General features: G+C 41.6%; 1 protein-coding gene across 1 annotated transcript in view; it reads right to left on the minus strand.

Annotated features, from left to right (window-relative positions):
* Positions 1–3,947: 3,947 nt before the first annotated feature.
* Positions 3,948–23,881, minus strand: part of dnah1 (dynein, axonemal, heavy chain 1) — a 34,534-nt gene continuing 14,600 nt past the window's right edge. The window contains 50 exon segments of the mRNA XM_086211267.1: positions 3,948–4,161; positions 4,441–4,675; positions 4,887–5,093; positions 5,429–5,573; positions 6,303–6,433; positions 6,641–6,811; positions 7,299–7,475; positions 7,823–8,002; positions 8,125–8,295; positions 8,452–8,583; positions 9,426–9,584; positions 9,795–9,939; positions 10,022–10,218; positions 10,289–10,440; positions 10,563–10,758; positions 10,885–11,110; positions 11,235–11,395; positions 11,494–11,643; positions 11,800–11,919; positions 12,052–12,177; positions 12,376–12,507; positions 12,694–12,885; positions 12,998–13,165; positions 13,455–13,646; positions 13,752–13,937; positions 14,045–14,155; positions 14,336–14,527; positions 15,519–15,690; positions 15,809–16,017; positions 16,249–16,384; positions 17,021–17,217; positions 17,328–17,558; positions 17,760–17,938; positions 18,223–18,396; positions 18,547–18,704; positions 18,805–18,965; positions 19,052–19,192; positions 19,280–19,384; positions 19,970–20,128; positions 20,479–20,598; positions 20,979–21,173; positions 21,245–21,422; positions 21,506–21,660; positions 21,761–21,852; positions 21,946–22,132; positions 22,230–22,316; positions 22,971–23,120; positions 23,214–23,327; positions 23,497–23,602; positions 23,689–23,877. Of these exon segments, the coding sequence (XP_086067393.1) occupies positions 4,040–4,161; positions 4,441–4,675; positions 4,887–5,093; positions 5,429–5,573; positions 6,303–6,433; positions 6,641–6,811; positions 7,299–7,475; positions 7,823–8,002; positions 8,125–8,295; positions 8,452–8,583; positions 9,426–9,584; positions 9,795–9,939; positions 10,022–10,218; positions 10,289–10,440; positions 10,563–10,758; positions 10,885–11,110; positions 11,235–11,395; positions 11,494–11,643; positions 11,800–11,919; positions 12,052–12,177; positions 12,376–12,507; positions 12,694–12,885; positions 12,998–13,165; positions 13,455–13,646; positions 13,752–13,937; positions 14,045–14,155; positions 14,336–14,527; positions 15,519–15,690; positions 15,809–16,017; positions 16,249–16,384; positions 17,021–17,217; positions 17,328–17,558; positions 17,760–17,938; positions 18,223–18,396; positions 18,547–18,704; positions 18,805–18,965; positions 19,052–19,192; positions 19,280–19,384; positions 19,970–20,128; positions 20,479–20,598; positions 20,979–21,173; positions 21,245–21,422; positions 21,506–21,660; positions 21,761–21,852; positions 21,946–22,132; positions 22,230–22,316; positions 22,971–23,120; positions 23,214–23,327; positions 23,497–23,602; positions 23,689–23,877 (8,071 nt within the window). The 3' untranslated portion in view covers positions 3,948–4,039.

Genomic DNA, 23,881 nt, shown 5'->3' on the forward strand with positions numbered 1-23,881 from the left:
TTCACCAGGCTGGGACTGTAAACTTCCTCTGCAGTCAGCATGTTATTGTCTAATGAAGTGACAGAGACACCTAGAGGAGTGTGTGTGTCTGTGTGTGTGTGTGTGGGGACGGGGGACGGGGGACTTTCTTTAATATCTACATGTAGGTTTTCAAAGTGGGAGGTGGTCCTTTTCTAGGGGGCTCTAGCTTAGACAGTTCCAGGGGAGGTTCGAATGGAGTTTTGGGTGATTTCTTTTTAATCCTGTGGACTTTCCAAGAGTCAGAAACCAGTAAGTGACTCAGTAAAGACCATTCACAGATTTAGTAAAGTCTGAAGTTATGCAACAGCAAAAATAGGCTCGTTTATGGGATCAAACAACATCAGTATGATCCTGTGTATGTATCCAGAGACTAAACCATAATTTGTGAAAGGAGGGGAGCCTTACTTTAAGTTTTGTCCAAGGGGAGGTCCAACATCCCAGATTTGGAAACTCCTGACAGACCATATATAGGCTTACACACTGAGAAAACAACAAGAACTCTCATTCCTTCATACCACTGCATTTATTAGTATCTGTTTCATTTTATCTCATCAGGGTTCACACGCTCACTAAGGACCTTTGAAAGTAGCAATTTTTAGCACTGGCAAGGGTTTATTTTTATTTTTTTCAAAATCATGGAAATTTCTTCTTCTTCCTTGCTGTTCATGTCTCGACCCGGAGCCAACTAGGAGCCATAGATGTCCTCTGTTGACCCTGCACTCCACAATGAAGACCTGAGGCAGCTCAAGTGTGAAGGAAAGAAAAGTTCCCTGGGATGTGCACATAATATCTTTTTTTTTTTATTTGTGGCAATGGCGTTCATTTTACTGAGAGTGCATATTTACTGATAAGTTTCATAGTTTTCCATTTGTTTGTTTCCATTTTCATCCGTTCACACAAAGAAATAAACAGATGAATACATGTCAAAATTCACTATCTCATAATTAAGATTGATGACAAGCTACTCGATTTGATACAACACAAACACGTATTGAAGTGAATCAATATTAACCAAGAGATTTTTGTCTATCGTTCGCAACAGTACCGATACTGTATACTCAAATATGCAGGCGTTATAGAACATTCCCATGACTTCCCCAAAATTGTAATTTCTTATGTTATTAATGTAAATAAAGCATAATTCAGCTGAGAGGAGGGATCCAAGTATGGAAGGAGAAGGCTGCAGATGATGGAGAGGTGAACATGGCGGAGAAACTGCATTTTTGTGGAAACTGCGTGTACAAATAATTTTAAAATTCATGTCCCAATAACTCAATGTGACATTAAAGACATTCTGTTGGTTTTTTTAGCAGTGAGCGCTGAAATGCAGGGAAACAGCAGCAGGTGACCGAGAGGTGAACATAGCAGCGTGCATGAGGGGTTTAAAGGAAGATTTACTGCTTTGAATATCATAGTTCCCCTAAAACTGGGTCTCAAATGTAAAAAATGAGGTAAAAAATAAATGTGATCAAGGAAACCTAAAAAAATGGTTCCTTTTTTTGGGGGGGGGGGGTTGCACTAAAAAGAAAAAAAAAAAAGAAAAGAAACATACAACTACCTGAATACATCAGATCTAGTTTCCTTCCTAGGCCATTCTCAGGCTGCTCCTATTGGACAGGAGCTGCATGTCTGCTGTAATTTACAGCAGAAACATGCTAGAGAAGGTTAATCTGTTATATTGCCAGTGTACATTTAAAGATGCTGTATCATGAACCAGCTTGTCTGGAGGGCAATTGCTTTAGCAGAGCCTGGCTGGGATAGCCGCTTGCAAAAAAAAAAACATAAAAGGGAACACTAGTGGATATGAACTTCGGCTTAAGTCCAAAAGCATGATCTGATGATATGACGTGAGTAAAGGAGGGGAGAGAAATTGCTCTCAAATTGTTTTACAACCGTTGTCTTGATGACCTCCAAAATGTTATAAATTAATCCAAGGTGTTGCTGAGATATCAAAGTCACACTCTTGTATAATATAGTCCAATGTTAAAAATACATGCGCGCGCGCGCACACACACACACACACACACACACACACACACACACACACACACACACGTGTCCTTATGGGGACAAAGGCTCCAACACCAAAGCAGACAGTTGAACTGGACAATAGGAGTCTAGTTTTCTTCCTAGGGCACTCCCAGGCTGCTCCTATTGGACAGGAGCTGCAAGGCGGTGGTGCCTTCTGACACTTGGAGGGTCAACCAGCAAAATGACAGAGACTCAGTGTTGTTAGCTAGACTGCAGGAACAATGAGAAGTTCTCCTTCAATTCTTGCCTGAAATAATAAGAATGTAGACTGAAATTTGTGGCCCTCGAGATGATTTAAACAAAATTCTTCTGGAGAAGTTCAGTCTCCGTGGAGTGAGTTTGGAGTGGGTTTTGTAGGATGTGAGGGTTTTCTCCACTGACTTGTGCTGTAAAATAAATACATTTAATATTTCAAAAAGTGGGGCTGCACGGTGGTGCAGTGGTAGGCACTGTGGACTCACAGCAAGAAGGTTCCGGGTTCGAGTCCCGGCTCAGACGTGGGATCTTTCTGTGTGGAGTCTCCATGTTCTCCCTGTTCCTGTGTGGGTTCTCTCTGGTACTCCAGCTTCCTCACACAGTCCAAAGACATGCAATTTGGGGACGAGGCTGATTGATACTCTAAATTGACCGTTGGTATGACTGTGAGTGTGAATGGTTGTCTGTCTCGATGTGTTGGCCCTGTGATGGACTGGTGACCTGTCCAGGGTGAACCCCGCCTCTCGCCTGTAGATGCTGGGATAGGCTCCAGCCCCCCCGCGACCCTTAATAGTAAGGAATAAGCGGAAGACGACGATGGATGGATGGATGGATTTCAAAAAGTATAAAATATTGAAAGCTGAAAAGGTGATCTCTGATATGTCCTTAAAGACCTAAACATTATTTTTTAATATTTTAAATACTTAAAAAATTAAAATATCTAAATCAAAGCCCCTATTGACCACACTCCCTTCTGACGGAAGTCAGTGGCTTAGACAGATTCAATTATTAAAGGGTCTGGAAAATGATAACGTTTCAAAACCTCTGAGTTTGGTTTTGAAGTGGTTTAAGTGGGCCGCCTGAAGAGCAGGACTGCTCACAGAGACATATTTCCTGGCTGAAAATAATCTGAAACAAATATGATGGAACTTAGTTCATATCATAAATAGCACAGGAGCAGAGATTCTATGATAGCAAATAATGTGGCATGATAATATTATATTGAGTTTTTAAAACCGTTTATTGTCTAATCTTTGGTAATATGAGAGTGATAGAAAGCTGTGTGGGGTTTGGCTGTGAAACAAATGGTTTTCAAATAGTTTCCAATAAGGAATCCAAAATTTTGCTGTTAATGGAGAATTAATCAGGAATTACTAATTAATCTTTACCAAACACCTACCAGTACATGGCCAAATCGATAATTACTTTAATGGCTTCATCAACATGGTCCTGGATTGACAGATATTGAGGGTTTAATCGTTAACTAGTCGCTGGTCCCAGATTAACTGCTAATTCATTTAAGGTCTCATGAACAGAACAATATATTTAACCAGTTTAAATCTGTGTCCCTGTGTTCATACTTCATTTGTCTTTTGAAACGTGCCATATACAGTATGTATCAAAACAGAGGTGTGTGCCAATTTTGCATCCTATGAAAAGGGAATCCAAATCCACATTAGGTTCCTCCCCAGCTTCATGTTTTGAACAGAAACATGTAAATATGAGGAAACAAATAGAGTCCTGTCTTCATGGAGTCTTGAGTGTAGTCGCTCATGTTGAGCTCATATATACTGAATACTGAGTGTCATCCTGACTGGGAGATGGGGGGGGGGGGGGTGATAATTAACTAATTATGATTTGTTCATTTACTGATGATTAGTTCCTCATTAACTAAGCAACATTTTGTGTACCTTGTAGTATTATGTGTGTGTGTGTGTGTGTGTGTGTGTGTGTGTGTGTGTGTGTGTGTGTGTGTGTGTGTGTGTATGTGTGAGAGTGTGTGTTTGTGTGTTCAGTAGTCAAGTGCGCAGATGAGAGCGACTCCTCGTTTGATCCAGTGTCTCTGGTTCTGGTCTGTGGGCAGCTCCACTGCAATCACGTAGTTGGTGGAGTGGCCCGTTGTCGACAGCGTCCCTGTAAGTGATATTTACAAGATATTTCCACCTCTGTACTGTGTTTGAAGAGTTGCTGTGCAGCATGGTGCGCAAAAACAAGTTGCTGAAAATACTGATTTTGCACAAGCTTTGTGAAACAGGCTTGACTGTTTTGAGCGACTAAGAAAACCACATGGAAAAACGTGAGCTATGCTGGTCACACTGGAGACCAGAGCTCAAACCATGAGCCATTTCCTCGGCTGCATGATTGAATTTCATAGAACACTGTCTAATGAAACATATGGGGGTCAGTACTCACCTGCACGTGTCAGGGTCTTGTAGATGGGGCAGACGTAGATCCCAGAGGCTGGAGGTTTGCGGTTGCAGGAAGGGATCAGCCAGATGACGGCCATTTCTGTGTACAGCTCCTTAGGCCTGGACTCTGCAAGTTGGCCTGCATCATAATCCCAGCGAGCCCCCTCCAGGAACAAACCATGGATGTAGCAGCCCATCGTTGGCTTCTTGGTGATCTCAGCCACAGACTTCACTATCACCTGTGGACCAAAGTTGGCAGGGCCCATGATCAGTCAAGACAGAAATACAGCTTTATATTTGAAGAAATTTCAATCATCATAACTGGTTTATATATGAAGTACCAAGCTAAATCTGAGAACTTCAGTTGATTTTGACAGAAGCACTTTGCTCTGACTCACATACAAGCCTGCTGTATTTCAACAGAGAAATTTGATTGAATTTGCATCTGACCTCAAAGTCAAATCCTATCGTGTCGATGGAGGTACCAGAGCGACGAGCGTAATTTTGGAGGGTTCCAGTGAGAAAAGCTTGAGGGAAAAAGAAGCCACTGATCCAAAAGACAGGTGGAGTGCCATCAGAGATCCAGTTTTGTAAGAAACTGATCCTCTGAAGCAGGTCGGACACCCAGGAAGCCAGAGGCTTCAGGGACGGGTAGGCCTGGGGGAAGACACAGACGCTCAGTGAGATCTGTATTCTTAGAGCTCCTGGAATAATCAAATCAGGGCAGACATCCAATGTGTTCCATCATGAAATATCTGCAAAATCTCTAAAACATTATAGAGTTCAACACAGACAAGAACGTCATAACAATCGCCCAGTGCAGGATTCTGTCATTTAGATTTCTGCCTTCTTTTCAGATGAGGACAACTCATTCAAAGATGGGAGAATGTTTGGGCTGCTGAGAAGTTTTATGTTATTTCATAAACGTGTTTTCTAACTTGTTACATACGGTCCCAATTTTTTGAAAAGAATCTTTTAAGTGTGTTTCTTGCCTTTGCTTTCCACATATCGGGCACCGTGTTATTGAACAGGCTGTTGGCCATGAGCTCCAGCTCTGATGACATCACCACTAAACCCTTCAGAGCCTTCACAATATCAACGAGACTCTGAGAGATGACCGACAGGAGCTTGTTGTATCTGAAAAATACAAAAGATGCAAGGATGTTAGAACTGGTGGCATCAGACTGACAGTCGTCCATGTCGCCTGATAAAACAACTACAGTATGAAATGCCCTGTTGTGTTTCATCATTTCACAAAGCAGTCAAGAAAAAATTAATTTTATCGAATTGCAATTCACTGAGAGGATAATATCAACAGAAGAACACTCACACAAAATGTTGCTTACAAACTTTATAGTTTGTGAGATAGTAAGTTAACATTTATGACAAATCTGGTGAAATTCAAGGCCATAAGGAGATATCCCGTTAACAAGATGGTTAGTTAGTGTTGGGCTAACAAGTTAATTCCAAGATATTTGCACCCCGAAAGCACGATACCTCCAGCCACAGATTTCAGGGATGAAATCTGGGATGTACATGATATATTTGTGAAAGTCTTTGCAATAATACCAAGTATTCATGAAATTCTGTCAGATTCTGTGATTTCTTCCAAAATTACCTTTGAAGAAGCAGCTAGTTTAAGAATTAATCAGTGATAAACCAAGAGACCTGGTTCACAGTCATAAATAATCAAAATAAGAATTTTTAAAAAAGGAGCTGTTTCTTGCATTTAAGAGTTGGACAGCAGCAAGTGTTTGATATTTTTACTTGGAAAAAAACTATCAAAAAAGTTGCTGATTCATTTTCCTTTGATCAACGAATTGATTAATTGTTGCAGCTTTAATATTTCAGCAGTCTTGACGTTACCTGATGACCTCCTGCATGAGCACCGTGTTCATGGACTCTTCATAGAGGATGGGGTACTTCTCCATCACCTCCTGGACACTGAAAGGCTGTGGGATCTTTTCAGCGATGCCTGCCACTATCTCCTCCACTATCTATGGTCCAGGAGGAGAGCAGGCTACATCACATACCACAGATCTGGTCACTGATTTCAGTTTTGAGCTCAAACGTGAACAAGCTACCTACCATTCTTCAGTTAAGGATGTTGTCACACCTCTGTTAGTGTGTATTAAAATGCTATACAAGCAAGATGATGAAATCGATGCTTATACAGATAGCAAAAGAAGGATGAATGTATTTACCTCCTCTAGGGTCTTGCCGCCAGCAGATGAAGCTCGAGGCTGGAGACGAACCACAGCTCCCAGCAGGGCAAAGGTCTCATTCTGGGCAAAGCTGATGTTAGCATTGTCATGGAGACCAAAGATCTCAGGCGTATCATTGATGGGCAGACCCCGGATGTATCCCAAGTAGCCCTGGTTCAGAATTGAAATGTCAACAGGTAATTGTCACTGTCTAAGATACATTGCCAACAGCTGCATGACTCAACAAAATATTGACCGATGATACTTTGCAAATCATAGCCAGTCAGCTACTGAATGCAGTATACTGATCATTCCTCTATTATTCAATCAATCCTCCCTGCTCACAGTAAACCATTACAATGCCAGAGTGAACAAAAGTCATCAAGGCATTGAGGTGATGTAGCTGCAACAGGAAAAGTGTTTGAGCCAATTTAACAGCATTTGAAGCCTAAGTTTGTGTGATAAATGTGCGAAACTTTTAGACAAAACCTGCGGATATCCTGAGTATTCATGCGACACTGTAGTTTCACACAGACAGTACAAAACAGTGACACTATAAGGGCTAAGGCAAACAAATGCTAAAGCAAAAACTACTTTTAGAGAGAAGAGTCTAATTTTGCTCTTATTGTTGGCATGTCCTCCTTTAGCTGTATCTAACCTTGATGTCAAGACTTCTGTCAATCTGCCGGTAAACTCCAGATGACGAGTAGACATGATCTTCAGCAAGCACAGCGGGACAGTAGAAATCCTCCAGCACACTGAGAAGACAGCGTCTGTCCCAGTCATCTGTCACACGGCCGCCATAATTGATCTCCCCTGCTGTGTACTTCAGTACCTGGAAAGGTGTCGGACAAAGTGTGTGTGTGTGTGTGTGTGTGTGTGTGTGTGTGTGTGTGTGTGTGTGTGTGTGTGTGTGTGTGTGGGCGGGGGGGTGATCAATAAATTCTGTTTTTCTCTACGATTGTCACTTATTTAGTCACAATCATAAGAAGCATTTCAGAACTAAAGAGCTACATAGAGGCATGAAATGACAAGTTCTGGGGATAGGAGAGGGATAGAAAAGTGGTTTAGAAACACACCACAAAGAGAAAGATCAGAAGAAGAAGACGAAACTATGAGGCTGGATGTCTTTACTACAGAGATATTTGCTATTAACAGGATAAAAAAAAAAGCCACAGCCACCTTGTATGGGATGTTTCGATACTCATCCAGAAACATCCTGAGTTGGCTGATGCAGATGTTCAGATCTCCGTCTGTGAACTCATAGGGTATATTGAAACCCAACGGGCCAAACTTCCTTCGTTCCAGAGCAATTCCATGGAACAGACAGAGAGACAGGAGCAGAGACTTCATGTGTGCTCTCTGGAGAAAAAAAAAATGACACAAAATGTGATAGATAAGAATAAAGCCAGAAACACTTTGGTCAGTGCGGTCAGAAATCAATGAATGTCCCTCAGTGTGAGGATGCTGGAGGGAGAATCTACCTTGGTGGAGGAGTTGATAAAATCATTGGTGAGCTTAAGGTAGGTTTTCTGTAGGTTGGCCTTGATGCCCCTTGGTGGCTCAATGGTCATCTTGGACCCATTTTGGAGAATGGACACAGGGAACTTGTTGCTGGGAAGACTTGTGAGCCACAAACGAAAGTCTTTGTGCACCTGTAAGATGTAAAAAAAAAAAAAAAAAAAAGCATCACAGCAGAAGCATAGGAAAGCTGTCTGTGTATTTGTGTGTGTGTGTGTGTGTGTGTCTTTGTTGTTTGTTTGTTTGCTGCAAAGTAAAGACAACTTCTGCATCTGTTCGACAGCTCTTACCTTTGCTGGGTCAATGTTCTCAATGAGTCGTTCCAATGATGGCATCCAGCTGGGTGCCAGGTGACAGTTTTGGAAGAAGACCCACTGGCCTCTCGCCATGGCTGTGTGCATCAACTGTTCAGCCCAGGGGCCCTGAATATCACAAAGAAGAGCAGAGCAAAAGGAAGATGCAAAGACAGCCATCCATCCATCCATCCATCCATCCATCCATCCATCCATATTCTACTGTTACTGGTAAGGGTTGTGGAGGAGCTGGAGCCCCAGCAGCCTTCAGGTGAGAGGTGGGGTTCACCCTGGACAGGTCACCAGTCCATCACAGGACCAACACATAGAGACAGACAACCATTCACACTCACAGTCACACCCACGGTCAGTTTAGAGTATCAATCAGCCTCATCCCCTCTTGATGTCTTTGGACTGAGGGAGGAAGCTGGAGTACCAGAGAGAACCCACACAGGAACAGGGAGAACATGGAGACTCCACACAGAAAGATCCCATGTTGGAGCTGTGAGACATAAGTGCTAACCACTGCACCATTGTGCTGCCTCGATGAAAGACAACAAACCCAAAACAAGCAAGCTAACCATCTTAATATTAACTTAAACCTCAGACACAGCATGTGATATAATTCTATATTTTGTCATTCAGAAACATTTATTTAATTAGAGAATTAAGGTCCACATAACTGCATGTAATGTAATAAAACACAAGCTAACACAGGGGGAGTGAGTCTAATAATGATACATAAAAGTTGTTGTTCATGTTCATTGAGGGTTTTATTGTTTCCCTGTTCTAAGTAGGATGATACTCTGTCCAGGCCTCAAGTGAAAAACAGAGAAAACAATTAGCATTGAGATAACCAGTTAAGTCTGTTTTATGTTGAGGGAGCAAGAGACTTACCCCCCTGCCCCCCTGAAAGTGTGTGCGTGTCATGTGTGTTGGGGGGATGCATCACACATCACACTAGTACTAACCTGGCCTTGGCCCAGTGAGATAGCGCTCATTTTCTTAGAAAACTGCATAACATCAGCAAACTTGTAGAGGTCAGCAGCTGGATCAGTGCCAGGGGACAAGACAAAAATGAGAGGGGTGGAGGGGGATGACTCCTTGAAGACCACAGACAGATCTGACGTCTGGAGAAGGTGAGGGCGAGAAAAAAAACATCAGTGAATGCTGTACCATTACACATTGCATGGGACTGTAAACTATCTGGGTCATTTCAGTCATTAAAAGTGAATAGGTTTTTTTTCTGGCACAACTGTGATTCCAGGTGTTCATTTTACTGAGAGGAAAGACACCTGTGACACAACCTGACTGTAAACTCAAAAGGAGGAGGAGTCTACCTGTGGTTCGATGAAGCACTGTCCCAGCTGAACTGAGACAAAGTCCTGCAGGCCTTGAACAAGACAGTCAGCTCTCAGACACCGCAGGACCAACAGCTTCTGGAATGAGTCCAGCTTTGTGTCCCACTCCTCTGGGAGCAGCTCTCTTTAGGAAAGACACGTGCCGAGCTTGTTAGAGTTCAACGGTTTGTCCAAAGAACAAATTAAGTGCTACAACTGGTTCTTGCCTGTGAGGCTGACTGCTGTCAAAAATCCTCTTGAAGCCCTGCAGATGTTTGTTGAAGCTCTGGGCCAGGTTGCTGAAGTTGTCCAGAGTGCTGAGGCCCAGGATGTCCTTCCAGGCACGTTCCGACAGCCAGCTCACAGCTGGGTTGCTAAGCTCTTGACTGGGGATCCCTCCATATAACATGTAGCGCCACTCAGCCTGAGACAACAAAGCTTCATAAACTTAATGTTTTTTATTGCATGAGGCTGCATGCTGCCTTTCTACTCACCATGTCAATCTTGTTCTCGTTCATCATGATCCGAGCACACAGGAGAAATGCAAACATGAGCTTGTGCTTCTCAAACAAACTGCGGCACACATTGCTGTACAAGCTGAAGGTGAAAAAATTGTTGATGTTGGCGATTCTCGTCTCCACCACCTCTGTGAAGGAGGAAAAGTCAATGAAGATTTAGAAATACATTCCGTAACAAAAACATTTCAATCTTGCAAACACAGAGTTGGAATTTGGAATGTTAGAATGTTGAACATGGAATTTTTACAACCTGCTCTCTCAGAGTTGGCAATGCCAGCCATGAATATGCTCAGGAACCACTCCAGGGAATACTGGTACATGGGGTCAACACTGGACAGGTCTGATACACAGAAGAAGAGAATCTGTGTGCGCACAGCCACAGGAACGTACTGCAGACGGGTGGCATCAATGTCTTCCTCTGTCTTCTCTGCTGCTATCACTTTGGCCTGCCGGTAAAACCAGCTTGTGTTAGTAGAAAATCCAAAAATAACTGATCAAGACACACATGTCACCAAAATACTTAAGACAAAGTTTTATACTGAACAAAACTTTACTGGCTCTCCCTGTCTGACCTTGATCTCGCCAGCTTTGATCTTGGAGGCTTCCAACACTTGGATGAGCTCTTCATTGTCCACTGGGTTTCCTTCTGCTGAGCTGAGCCGGAACAGGATCTCATCCTCAATTTCCTTCAGCTCCTGCTTCATTTTGGCATTACTGACAATCAGCTGGTTCTTAGCGTCCTCCAGGTCTGGACGTTCCACAGCCACCACTTGGCCCAGCAACTGGTCCTCTAAACCACTGTGAACACAAAAAATGCACATTCACGCAAAAGCTGACAGTAAAGTTAAACCATCCTAAGGCCGTACATATATATACATGACAGCACGATAAATATTAAATAACTGTATAAAATGTGTGTTACCTGGGTGACAAGGTGAAGTTAATGAGGGTGACTGTGCTGGAAATCTCTGGAGTATAGTGTGGATTTGGCAATTTGGTGGTGATGTACAACTTGAAGTGCTCATGGTAGGTAATGACTGAGTCACCCAGTTTCAAGACCGTTCTACCTTGCTGCTTAAATGTCTAAAACCCAAACAAGTAAGTCAAGTAGAGCAGAGTTTTGTAGAGATTTTAACACATACAAGATATTTGTTGATAAAAACAAATGTTTATGTACTCACTTGTTGCAACAACACAGGTTCTAGTGCAGGATCGAGCTCCTCTCCGACATTCTCCAGAAGGCAAGGTTTACCGAATTGAATTGTGTTTCCCAGAGTGCGGAGGAAGTCCTGGTCACTGAGCTTTATGACCTCCAATCCATTGTGCCGCTCCTGGCAGCAAATATCAATGAGCAGAGGATACAAAGTGGGTCAGAAGCTTTTTAGGTATCTGCAAATGGAGCAGATTCCCTGTAGCACATGAGCAAAATCACATTATCACACTGGCATCCTCAACAGTTTAAACACTAGCAGACAAAGGCAGCACACCATGTTTTTGATCCATGTGTTGGCTTGTCCTTGAGGATCAATAAAGAGAGGCCAGCTGAGAGAGTACTGAGCAATCACACCATTCTCCACTGAGAGGTTGTCCTTGGGCAGACCCGATATCTGTCCACATGAAAAGTGTCATGACAATGGGGGAATTTTTTTACCAAAAAGCAGTACAATACTCTGACATCTCAACAACAGAGATGTGCCTACAGATTTGTGGATGGTAAGGATCGACTGTGTGGTTCTGACCTGCCAGGAGCGGATCTTCACAGGATCTCCTAGAGTATTTATGAGATTAGGTTTAACAGTGTGTGGAACACTCAGCTCTTTGAAACAGAGCAGCCACTCTTCTGCCATAGTTGTCCTGTACTCCCCCTGAAGACGCACAAAAACCAAAAGTAGCCACAATGCAAACAGTGTTGTGCTGATTAGCAATAATGTATTTATTATTAAAATATAGGACAAAAGACAAAAACAGCTTAGTAATTTTCCAACAGGATCCACAATAGTTAATATTGCTTGCATCCATTGATTTCAATTGATGCCACTAATTGAATGTACAAATCCACTCACTATGAAGGGTCCCAGGTAGGCGACGTATCCTGCAGACAGTAGCACATCACCTGACACGTTATTGACCATGTAATCAAGGTGTTGCACAGTCTCTTTCCAGCGCACCTTCTCATCTGCTAGGCCACCAATAAGCTGAAGATAATCAATGTATCATCAGTACCATCATGCTCAGATTGTAGCTTTTATTGTCCTGAAACTATTAATACTACATACGTAACATATAAGTTAAGTTACTACAAATGTACTTTTGTTGCCATTTAAGAGCAGATCGGCAGATTTAAGAGAAGAAGGCTTATCTTCTCTTATCCTCTGTCTCACCTTGTCTGCTCGTGCAAGGCGGCTCTCACACAGTTGGTACTTGTTGTCTAGTTCCACTTTCTTGGCCAAGCAGGCGCGGTACTTGGCCTCCAACGCGGCAACACCAGCCTCCACAGTTGCCAACTTTTCTACAGCATTGTTCAGGATGGCCTGTGTTGCCGCTAAGTCTTCCTGGGCTTCCTGAAGAGCTTTCTGTACAAATATGTACATATTTCTTGTTTAGCTGACACGCTCATCCTAGCAAAAACACTGTAACCATAGCAGTTGCAAAATGTCTCAAATGGATGACAAATTCAGTTTTTACCCTTTTAGGCTCCACAGCCTTGGCCACGAAGTTATATGAATACATAGCTCGCACCCATTGGCAAATTGAGGTACAGGCTTTGGAAACCTTGGCAATGGACTCTGGCTGGAATTCCTCATTGTCTATGTAAGGCTGGACTAAAGTGATGACACTATCTGAGATGTTTTCCTGTAGAAATCATTTCATGGCAGGAGAAAATGATATTTTAATACATCTACAAGAACAGGTCAAAAACACACACAAACACAAACACTGAAATTTGCAGAACTGGAGGCTGAAGAATCTAATTTACAATTATGTTCTAGAGCAATGGTGGTCCCAAATATCCCATCATCAATGGGATCATCCACAGTGTGAACAGAGACTAGATCTCCCTGCTAAAATTCACTGAGCTATACTCATATACTTGCTACTTCATAGATATTCATAGATTTTAAGTGAAGATTATGTTCTGTACCTTGTCATACTTGAAGAGGCTCTCCAGGAACTTCCCAGGGTCCTGCAGCAGACCCTTGCCAGGTTCCCAGTAGTCTTTGATCTTGGTGCCAGGTTTAGGTCCTGCTACCTTTTTGGGTTTGATGCCCTTCATGATACAAACAGCCTCAATTACCAGCTTCACTCCTGGAGGAGGTCGCTGCATGGCTCGCACCTATTGAAAAAATGACTCAGGAAGTTTCACTCTGTGTATGAACTTTCCATTCAATACCTGGAGAATGTCTGGAACTATCATAACAATAGGACCAAAAATTCTGACCTCAGTGACATCATTCTTGTTGAGTGATTTGAGGCTGCTGAGAGCAGCATCAAGGGCTGGCAGAGCCTCGTTCAAGTCATTCTGGGCATCTGCTGCAATGGCCCCTGCAATACTGGCTTTCTCTGAAGCTTTGGCTTCTTCTTTTTGTACTGACTTCCGAGTCTCCTCTGCAACCACAGTGTCTTTCTACCAATGTGAAATAGAAAGCACATTTGATATAGAATTGGTTCTGTAACACAGCATATATTGAGTTTAAGACAAGCACACATCTGTAACTCTTAGCATGTCTTTACTTTGATGGTCTCCATTGTAATCTCAGTGTCCTTAGCAGCTTCCTCCAATGCTGGCCTCATCTCCTCCAGCTCCTCTTGTAACTTACTCACATCCTCTGCTGTGCTGAGGAGCTACAGGGGCACGGAACAGCAGACAGTCAGATAAGAGAGCTAATAGAGCTTTTTTTCAAAAATTACACACATTTCATCCTCAACTCCACAACTCTGAAACATAACAAAAATGTAGCACGACCAGCAGACACATAAACGGTAGCACGATTTCTTTTACTGGTATATCTCTTCTTGTCTTACCTTGTCAAGACCAGTTTTCATACGCTGACGTGCACTGCGCAGTTCTTGCCTTTTGCGTCCAATGAGTTCTGAGAAGATTTTGAGTAGTTGAAGGTAGCTCTTGGGTGTGACGTAGTTGTGTCGTGAAAGTTCAGTCAAATACTGTTCACACTTTTTGGCAACCATCTGATGGATCTTCATGAACATCAGTGTCTGGAGGAAAGAAAACAAAACATTCAGAAGGGAGCTGCACAAAATGAAAAGTCACTGCATCATTTTATATTTTACAAACATTGGTCCTGAGGACATTCATCCAGTGACCCATCTTATTTTTTTCAGCACCCATTAAAAAAAGACAACCTCATGGCAAGCAGGAGAAGCACATCAGATGTGTATCTGCTGCAACAGAACTCAGGAGGTTCGCTGATTTTTTTCCCTCCCTGCTTCTCGCAGCTAAAATATATAGAGAAATAACCTGTTTTCAGTCACACTGAAATCATAACAGCGGTATGTACAGAAGATTCAGTGATTGTTATATTATTATTTCCCAATGTCTTTCAAATAAAAGCTCTCACAAGCCTGTTTGTTTTAAGATTTCATTTGAAGTCATTTGAATGACCCTGTGCTGTAAAATTACCATATTTCAACTACTTCTGGGTTTTATTTTCAAAGAAATTATAAACTAAAACCAGAGACCCAATGGAATCAGGCTATTCTATTAAAAAGACTGTCCTGTGGAGAGCAGTTAATAACATACAAAAGCCTAATCCTAGGAAAAAACAGAACAGGTACTTGAGATTGGGTTGCAAATGTTCATATTTTGAAATAAAACAGGTCAGGTGGAGAGGGATTTCTGTCTCTCTTTTTTACACTTTCAGATGGACAGAATTCATGACAAAACTAAATATAAATTTAATGTCAATTGAGAATAATGAAGATTCTTAAAGAAAACCTCCATATAGAGAGGGCAGCACTGCACGTGGGAGCTGCATGTGTGAACAACAATGCCGAGAGAGAGAGACACTTCATGTGCGTCCCCTAGACAGATCCAACCAAATATGGGTTCAGCATGATTACCAATATAAAATTCATGGTCAAACATCCCCATATAATAAATGTAGTAAAACATACTCACGTGACAAATCTATTTAGAGTTGAAATAGTCTGAGGAGAACAATAAAATCATGGCTGAGAGCTTTCTCACCAGTCCTTGCAAGGCTGTGGGGCTGGCTTCCAGCTCAGGCAGCTCATTAAGAAACGATGTTGCCACAGCTTGCAGAGCCTCTTCTGGCCAAGGACTGAACCAGTCTATAGTACAACATGTTACTAGGGAGGGAAACTGCCTCAGCCGTGCACGGAATACCTCACCGATAGGACTGCAGAGTAGTAAATGAAGAAGGCAACATGTGAGCAGAGGGGAGAGAAGTACTAAACTTTACCCACTTGGCTTTGTTTGAATTTGAACAATAAAGAAATCCTTTAAGAATTCATAACCTCATGCAGAGTACAGTGTGGATGTTGTTGCGGACTCTCCGGATGTGGGCGGCCATAAGATTGGCTTTTGTTGGCTGCTGGCCCATGTCCTGCACCACTGGCCTCATTGCTGTCATGATGCGCTCCTGCTCATCTGCTGCATACAAGTTGGGAACATCCCCAGAGTTCAGAATGTTGTTGATGTCTTCCAGGAATGACTCACACTTAATCTGGTAAATAAAAACATAAATGAATTAAAGGTTTACTCTGTCCTTTGGAGAGGACATACTCACACATATAGCACTACTCTCAGTACACAATGTACCATAAATACTGCATTGGGTATATGTATGCTGTTATGAAATAGAAAGTCTTTATTTTCATTGTACAAGTACAACAAAATTGGTTCTGCTACGATATGCAGTATACTAACGCAGGTACTTCAAGATACTGCTGTTTACCTGTGTGTCTACGAAGAGGAAGGTGATCTGCTGGTTCTGGAGGCCAGCCTTCAGCATGATGCTTTTAATGTTTTCCCTCCACTCTGGTTGACCATAGTTCTTAGACAGCTCGATCTGAAAACACTCATATTCTGACCTGAATGGACACAAAAAACACTGTGAGGACGAGGTTGTAAAATTATTCCCATACTTTCTATCGCAATTCATAATGAGTTCAAACCCTTAAGATATAAGAACTGTTGAAAGACTGTCTTTTTTAAGGATTGTGTTCCTGTAACATCTGGTTGATAAGTGACTCTTACCAGTTTGCTTTTAATTATTTTAACTGACTTCATCACCTGATCTGCCCGCTGTTTATTCATTTTTATTATTTCTTGTTCTATTTTATCACTATTCTGTAATTACTCTTGCTGTCATTTACTGCCTTGTGAAGCACTCTATTTGATTTGTTTTGAAAAGTGCTATTTCAGAAATGTAAATATTCCAGGTGTTTCAGCATATTTCAGCATATAAACAATAATTTTAAATCTGACTCGGTTTAAACGACAGCTCTCACTGCCATCATGCAACTTCACCATAAAATAAAGGCAGAATTATTTTACAGATCTTGTCGTCACAAAAACATCATCAATCTCAAATTTGTGAAAACTTCTGAATAAGGTTACACATATAACACAAAGCAACACACCCCAGCAAGGTGATCTTTCATGTTCATCTAAATTGTGTATCTATCCTGAAAGTGTGCGAGTTGTGCCACGTGTGTGAGTCTTACATATATGAAGCTAGCTTAGTGAGTGACTGCCGCCCGCTGCCACCCACTCCCAGCAGCAGGGCATTGCCCATCGGTTGCCGTAGGATACGGCTGATTCGACACACATGTTCAATGGCGTCCATGAAGAGCACTAGCTTCATCTTGGATGTGCTGACGTGGTTGTAGTCGTCCATGTATTCTATCATAACTTTTTTCAACTGGACAATATAAAGTAAGGAAAAGCAACATGAAAGTGAGTGGCTAAATCAAAAATGTGTTTAAGAATGAAATTCATTTCAAACAGCAGCCACTGGTTGGCTCCACTCACTTTGTCTATGTCCTCTATTAATGTATAGACTTTGTTGGGAGCTTCAGGATCCATGAAGTCTCCAAACAACACTGGTGGGCTTGGCACAACCTCTTCAAAGCTACAGCCAAACTCCTGAATGCGGTCTTTCAGGAGTGTGTTGAACCAGTCTCTGTCTTCAGCACACACCAGGCGGTCCTGGAAAATCCGGCAGCTCTCATGGTACCACAGCTTCAGCAACTGCACTTTGTCCTGAAAACCATGAAAGTAATGCTACTTTTACTATGTGGCATTTGAATGATACAAAAGCTTTTTACTTCTCTTTCAGACTAGAAACCCATAAATATTTCTTCCTACTCCACTATTGCACAAGTTGTAAGTACCTCATGGAACAGGAGAGTAAATCTCATATTTACTTCATTATAGTATTGTGATTATTTCCAATTGGATTACCTGGATCATGCTAGCCTCGGCCATGAGGATACCCTGGAAGACCTTGGACAGGTCTCTGAGGTTGAAGGTATAATGAGACTTGGCTGGGGTTGGGAGAAGCTGAGAGATAATGGTAGAGTAGACTCGCACAGTGGCATCTACAAGGGAATCTGTCAGAGGCTGGAATTCTGGAACAGGTGCTGATGAAAAACAGAGGGCAGAAAAGAGGTAATAACACAGTCAAGTCAAGTGAAAACTTCAAGGTAAACATGCTCTGAAGGCTATAATATAAAGTTCTGATCTCATAGTTTCTTTTCGTATGTATTCAGCTGAGCATTAAATAGAATTTGACCAGATTTACACTCTCAACTGCCTCCATTTCTCTGTGTACTGGCTTACTGCCTGGCTCATTTTTTACAGAAATTTACAATTTATATTCCACTAGAATACATTCAGAGAGAGCATACCCTTGCCACTGACTCACCCATCCAGCTGCCTAGAATGGTGGAGAAAATCTTTTTCTTGCTGGCATCATCCATTTCAGTGATGGAGAGAAAGTTGAAGTGCCGTGTGAACCGTTGGGTAATTGGGTTCCGGCCTCCACCTGGGGGTCCCATGGCACAGACAAAGCTGATATCCACTATGCGTCTGAAGGTCCCTGTGGAGGAATGATTGACACGCTCATCCGGATTGGTTTTACTTTCATTTCTGAGCTAAAACACTGTCAGTAATAATAACAAACTGAAGTCATACGATTGTCAGAAATAAATATAAGGTAGCACTAACCAAGAAAAGAAATAACACTCACCGATCTGCTTCCTGTCATACCAACCACCATGGTCCATCCACTGCCTCAGCAACTCAATGGGAGGCTGGGCACCATAGGTCTCCAACATGGGCATGTTTAAGTCATCAATGAAGAAGATAGAGCGCTTCCCTGGGGGAGGCCCAAACACACCTTTCCGTCTGACCCACAAACACAGGCATCAGTCAGATGGTGATTTAAAAAAAAAAAATCAATTCTTAAATATTGTGTTTGTATGAATAGCTTAGAGCAACAGCATACCTTCTGTCTAGTTTACTGTCAATGTAATCTTGAGTTTGATTGGCTGATGTACGAGCAGAGAACATGAGAAACTGTGTGATGTATTCAGAGGGCATTCTCTTCAGCAGCTTGTCTGAGATGGTCAATGTCTTTCCTGTGCCAGTGGGTCCGATGAACAGAAGCTGGATCCCATGTACAAAAACATTCCTTGTTAATCTAATGGGTTACACTGTTAGGAGAGGGTTTTTTTTTCAGCAAACATACTCACAGGTTTGTTATTGGTCAAAAGCATGTTCATCAGGAAAGACATTCTAACTGAGTCAGCAGTAGGAACAATAATGTCAGCATAATTTGTTTCTTGACTGATTAAAATGTTCTTTTCATTTTTTATCCAGTTGACCCATTGGACCTACAGAGATAGACATGAATGGATCAACAATGAGAAATCATCTGAAAAATTCTCCATGCTAAGTCTTTATGTTCATCATCTGTTTACCTCTCTGTCCTTGTCATCGTCCTCATCATCCTCCACCTGACTAATGCCAGCATCATCAAGTCTGTAGTCGTATACCAGGCCGTCCTCTGGAAAACATAGATGAATCTGGAGAACAAATACATAGACATTCAAATCTAAATTCAAGTGTATACTCCAGCTTTTGATATAAACTAGAACAGCATTTTCTACAGAAAAAAACAGTGTAAGTAGGAAGCTGCAAAGAAATCCTGATGAACATTGCAATCAGGGCTTTGGGTGAGTGCGCTCTTCACTCGGAAGCCGTTTGATAAAAACCAAAAGTCTTGTCACAAAGAGGACAATATGAGCTGTCAGAAGAGGAATTTCTCTATGATGATTGCAAACTGTGGAAACTAGAGGAGGCTGTTGGAGATTTTTGGGTTAAATGTTTTTGGGCAGACTTCTAGAAGGGGAGTGATGTCTCAAACTGTAAGGTGACATATAAGAGCTGAAAATGCTAAAACTCTTCTCTGTCGACATCTACTTTAAAAAAAAATTGAAAATACTTAACTTATTTAAAAAGCAGATAGGAACATAATTTTCAAAATCTGAGAAAAATGGCTACATATATAAATACAGTAAAATCTCAATGATGTGACTACACAGTAATGCATTCACATTAATGAATTTGGAATCTTTTGCCATGGGAAGCCAAAGCAGAGATATAGGTACCTTGTTCTCTACCATCTTGTTTCTGAACCAGGTGCTGAAGCGCTGGCGACTGTTGGTGTCTCCTGTGGCTCCAACACTCCACACCAGAGAGAAAATGAACCAGGGCTCGATCAACTCCTTCAGACGGTCCAGTTTCTCACGTGGCAGTGGCTTCTCACCCTAAAAGATAACAAAGGACTGTCAACCAAAACTAAAAGCTGTCAAGCACACACTAACACAGACACAGACTCACACACACACCATCATATCTGCCATCTTTTTAAACAGAACATTTTCTACAGACATGGTAAACTTTAAATGTGCCAATTCTCCATGTCAGCACATTTGATATTTGACCACACAGATAACTCCTACAATAATTATATATTGTTTAAATATAACTGCAGTCATATGTTTTATGCTTTCCACTTGCTTTTGCCATTATTTATTATATTCCCATGTTCTTGGTAATGAAAAGGCCTGGATATTTTTTCATTATTGTGAATTAAGTGAAACAGCCAGATACCAACCTCTTTCAGGTTAAAGGGACTAAAGAAACAGTCCATCAGTCTAAGTAGACTACAGGTCAGGTTGCTGTCCAGTGATGGAATGACCTCCTTTACTGTTGTACGCACAAATGTGACAGATTCCTGTGACAGAACCACAAAAACACACTAAAACAAATCAATACATAAATCAAGCTTTATTTATATATCACCTTCTGGAGAAATAAATTAAAATCTAAAGTGTTTGGCAAGTGAATCAAAGAGAATGATTTAAAAAAAAAAACACTAAGAGACAAAAGCACACTGAAGGATCAAATTAAAATTCTAAACCCCTACGTAACAGTCAGACTGAATAGGCAGGTGTTTTAGTCATGCTGAATAATATCAATATGTCCAATTCCTTTTGGATCCTACAGAAACCACAGAAAAAGTTTTAGTTCACCTTTGTGGAACAGTTGAAAGACAGACTTTTAATCTGTTCCACAATGGCACCAAGTATGATGAAGAAGACTAAAAAGTTTCACCTGAAGGAAAATGGTGAACAGGGACTGGAGCTTTTTTGCATATGGTCTCACGGCTTGAGGGATCTGCTTGAGCCAGCACTCTGTGAAAGGCCTGAGGCCCAGAATACTGGGCTCTAGGTAGACCATACCACAGCGAGACACTGTTGCTGGTGATGCCACTGCCAGGTCCTGTACCTCAAACATCATGGTCATCACCTGCAGAGGAATGAATGATGTGATTGAGGCTCATGGGATAGGTCATGACCCGTGGATTAAAATAAACTTACATCAGTGAGCTTAATGATCTCTCCAGAACTTAGGCACAGCTTTTTGTTGTCATCAAGCACGGTGTTCATGTTCTCGATCCACACGGCATCAACTGGGCCATCAAACATGTACCACTTTTTCTCTTGGTCCATCACTGTAGCTCCTCCCCGGATAAGAGAGGAAAGGATGCCATCTGTCCTGCAGGAGTGTGTGTATACAGCATTCTGTATCAGTGTCTTCATCATGTAGTCCATAATGCAGCAGAGCAAAGTTGCACTTACCACTCATGTGTGAGCATGTCATACTCCCCGTAAAGCTGTCCCATGGTAATGGATTTTGGGTTGAGGATGTATGTCTGAACAGCTTCATAAATACCCCCACTTACAGAGGGCTGACCCTTTAGAGCTGATATTGCCGCACCCAGTACCTCATAACACTGCAATCATAAAAATACTTAAATAAATGACAGTACAAAGCAACTTTGGAAAACAACCTAATAATATGCTAAACTATCTAGTAATAAATAAAAGACTCGCCTTGGTTTTACCAGATCCAGATGGTCCCACTAACATCAGGCCATGTCTCACAACTGTGGTCTCATACAGCTGAATACATTTAGCTATGTACCCTGCAAGAATACATGTAGTATCCATTATCTAGTTATTCTGAGACGCAGGCAAACTGAAATCACATTTCCTCTGCTGCTTTCACAAACACTCACCATCTACATCTTTGAGGTTCTTTTGAGCACAAATATTACGCAAGGATTCTTCAAGTGTGCCATAGTTGATTGGCTCCTGTTCTGTCTTCGGGAAGAGATCAGATATGATGCCTTTGAAGAGCTTCAGGTCATCCTGTAAAAACTTTGGGATGTTGACATCTTGAATGGCCCTCAGACAGATCAACTCCTGGAAGCCCACGAGATTGTAGAAAGGAGAAAATAACTGACATCAATTGTTAAACTGCAGATTTTAAAACTTAAAATTTTTCGAGTGTAAATTTTACCTCATTCATGTCAGGATTTTCTCTCTTCAGGTTTCCAGCAGCAGATATCACAGTCTTCACAGCTCTCATACCAAAATCATAATGATCCTTCAGATAAAAAGTACCATAGTTGCTTGAACATACATTTGTCAACTCATGTACTTGAGCATCACCCATAGTTCATAAGCATATTTTACAATACATTTACATGACATTTCCAAGCCTTTAATTTGATGGATTTCCCAAGGAAATGGGAAATCTATGTTAAATCTTACCAGCAAACATTTAATTAAAATTAATCCCAAGCTATGCAGATTGATTCAACACGTTCACATAATTGACCATTAAAAATTTGCTGTCATTTTTAACTGAACTGCGCATATTCTAATATGTAGGTATTACTGAAGCACATTTCCATGACTTTCCAAAAAAAAATTTTAGCTTTATTTTTCAAAAAAATACAAGGCCTTGTTTCAAATTCTTTCAAATTCAATGACTTTTCCAAGTTTTTCATGCCTGTATGCACCCTTATAACCTCAATACTCATGATTTTGCCCACGTTCTGTCATGTTGTTACTGTTTCACATTTCACTTGAACACAGCAACTTTGTAATGACAAAATTTTAAACTCTAAAACTAGAAGCTAAAAGCTATCAAGTGGCTGTAAGTAAACTTGGATGTCATTTTAAACAACATTCCTACTATAACATAACATGCTGCTCTGGCCAAACAAAGCTCCACTCATCTGTACTATGACTGTACCTGAGAGCTGAGCTGTTCAGAGGAGAGCTTGAATGTGGAGGTGATCTTCTTGGAGAGGATTTTGGCATCACTGAAGCCAAATGAGTATAAAGAGATCTCAGCAATCATTGCATAGTTAGGGACCATCATGGCCACAGGGCGAAACAGAGCCTGTAGAAGAGAAGACATCATCTTGCTTATTGAGCTCACACAGCTTAAATTCCCCATTATAAAGTTACTGAAAATAAAATTATCAACTCAAACCTTAAGATTGTCTGGCAGTTCTGTGCGGCCAGCATATCCGGGATTCATGGTGATGAACACAGCACAGGAGGGGACAAGAGAGATCTCCATCCCCTCAAAATCAAACTTCTCAACCTAGAAATGCAACAAACACACGACTATTGTTTTTCATACAACTCCCTCACAGAAAAGTAGTCCGAAAAGACAAGCAAACAAAATCCCTGACTCTGACTGGTCATTTCATGGATTTAAATTAATTTAGTTAATTTCTCTTGAATGCAGTATGCATCAAGCAGCACGTCACCCTTTGCTGTTGCGCCTTTTGTATGGTGGTGATCTGCTGTGCCACTACAGACAGCACCTCCACGTCAATCCGATTGAACTCATCAAAGCATGCCCAGGCGCCAGAGCTGCAAGAGACAAACAAGAGATGATGTCACAGTGAGTATCATTTGACTCTGTAACCGACGTTATAATTTTGTTGACTGCTTCTTACCTGGCCAGCCCTTTCAAAAACTTGCCCATCGCAATAAAATCCAGCTGATCAGAGCAGTTGAAAACAACTGTCTGGATTGCCAGAGCCTTTCCCAGATCCTTAGTGGTTTCCGTCTTTCCTGTGCCAGCTGGACCAGCTGGGGCGCCTCCAAACTTGAGGTGAAGTGCTCCCGTCAGGGTCAGGTAGCATCTGA

This window comes from Aulostomus chinensis, chromosome 8, assembly GCF_037954235.1.
Source record: "Aulostomus chinensis isolate RoL2024-O1b breed Wild chromosome 8, RoL_Achi_v1.0, whole genome shotgun sequence".
Classification (NCBI taxonomy): Eukaryota; Metazoa; Chordata; class Actinopteri; order Syngnathiformes; family Aulostomidae; genus Aulostomus; species Aulostomus chinensis.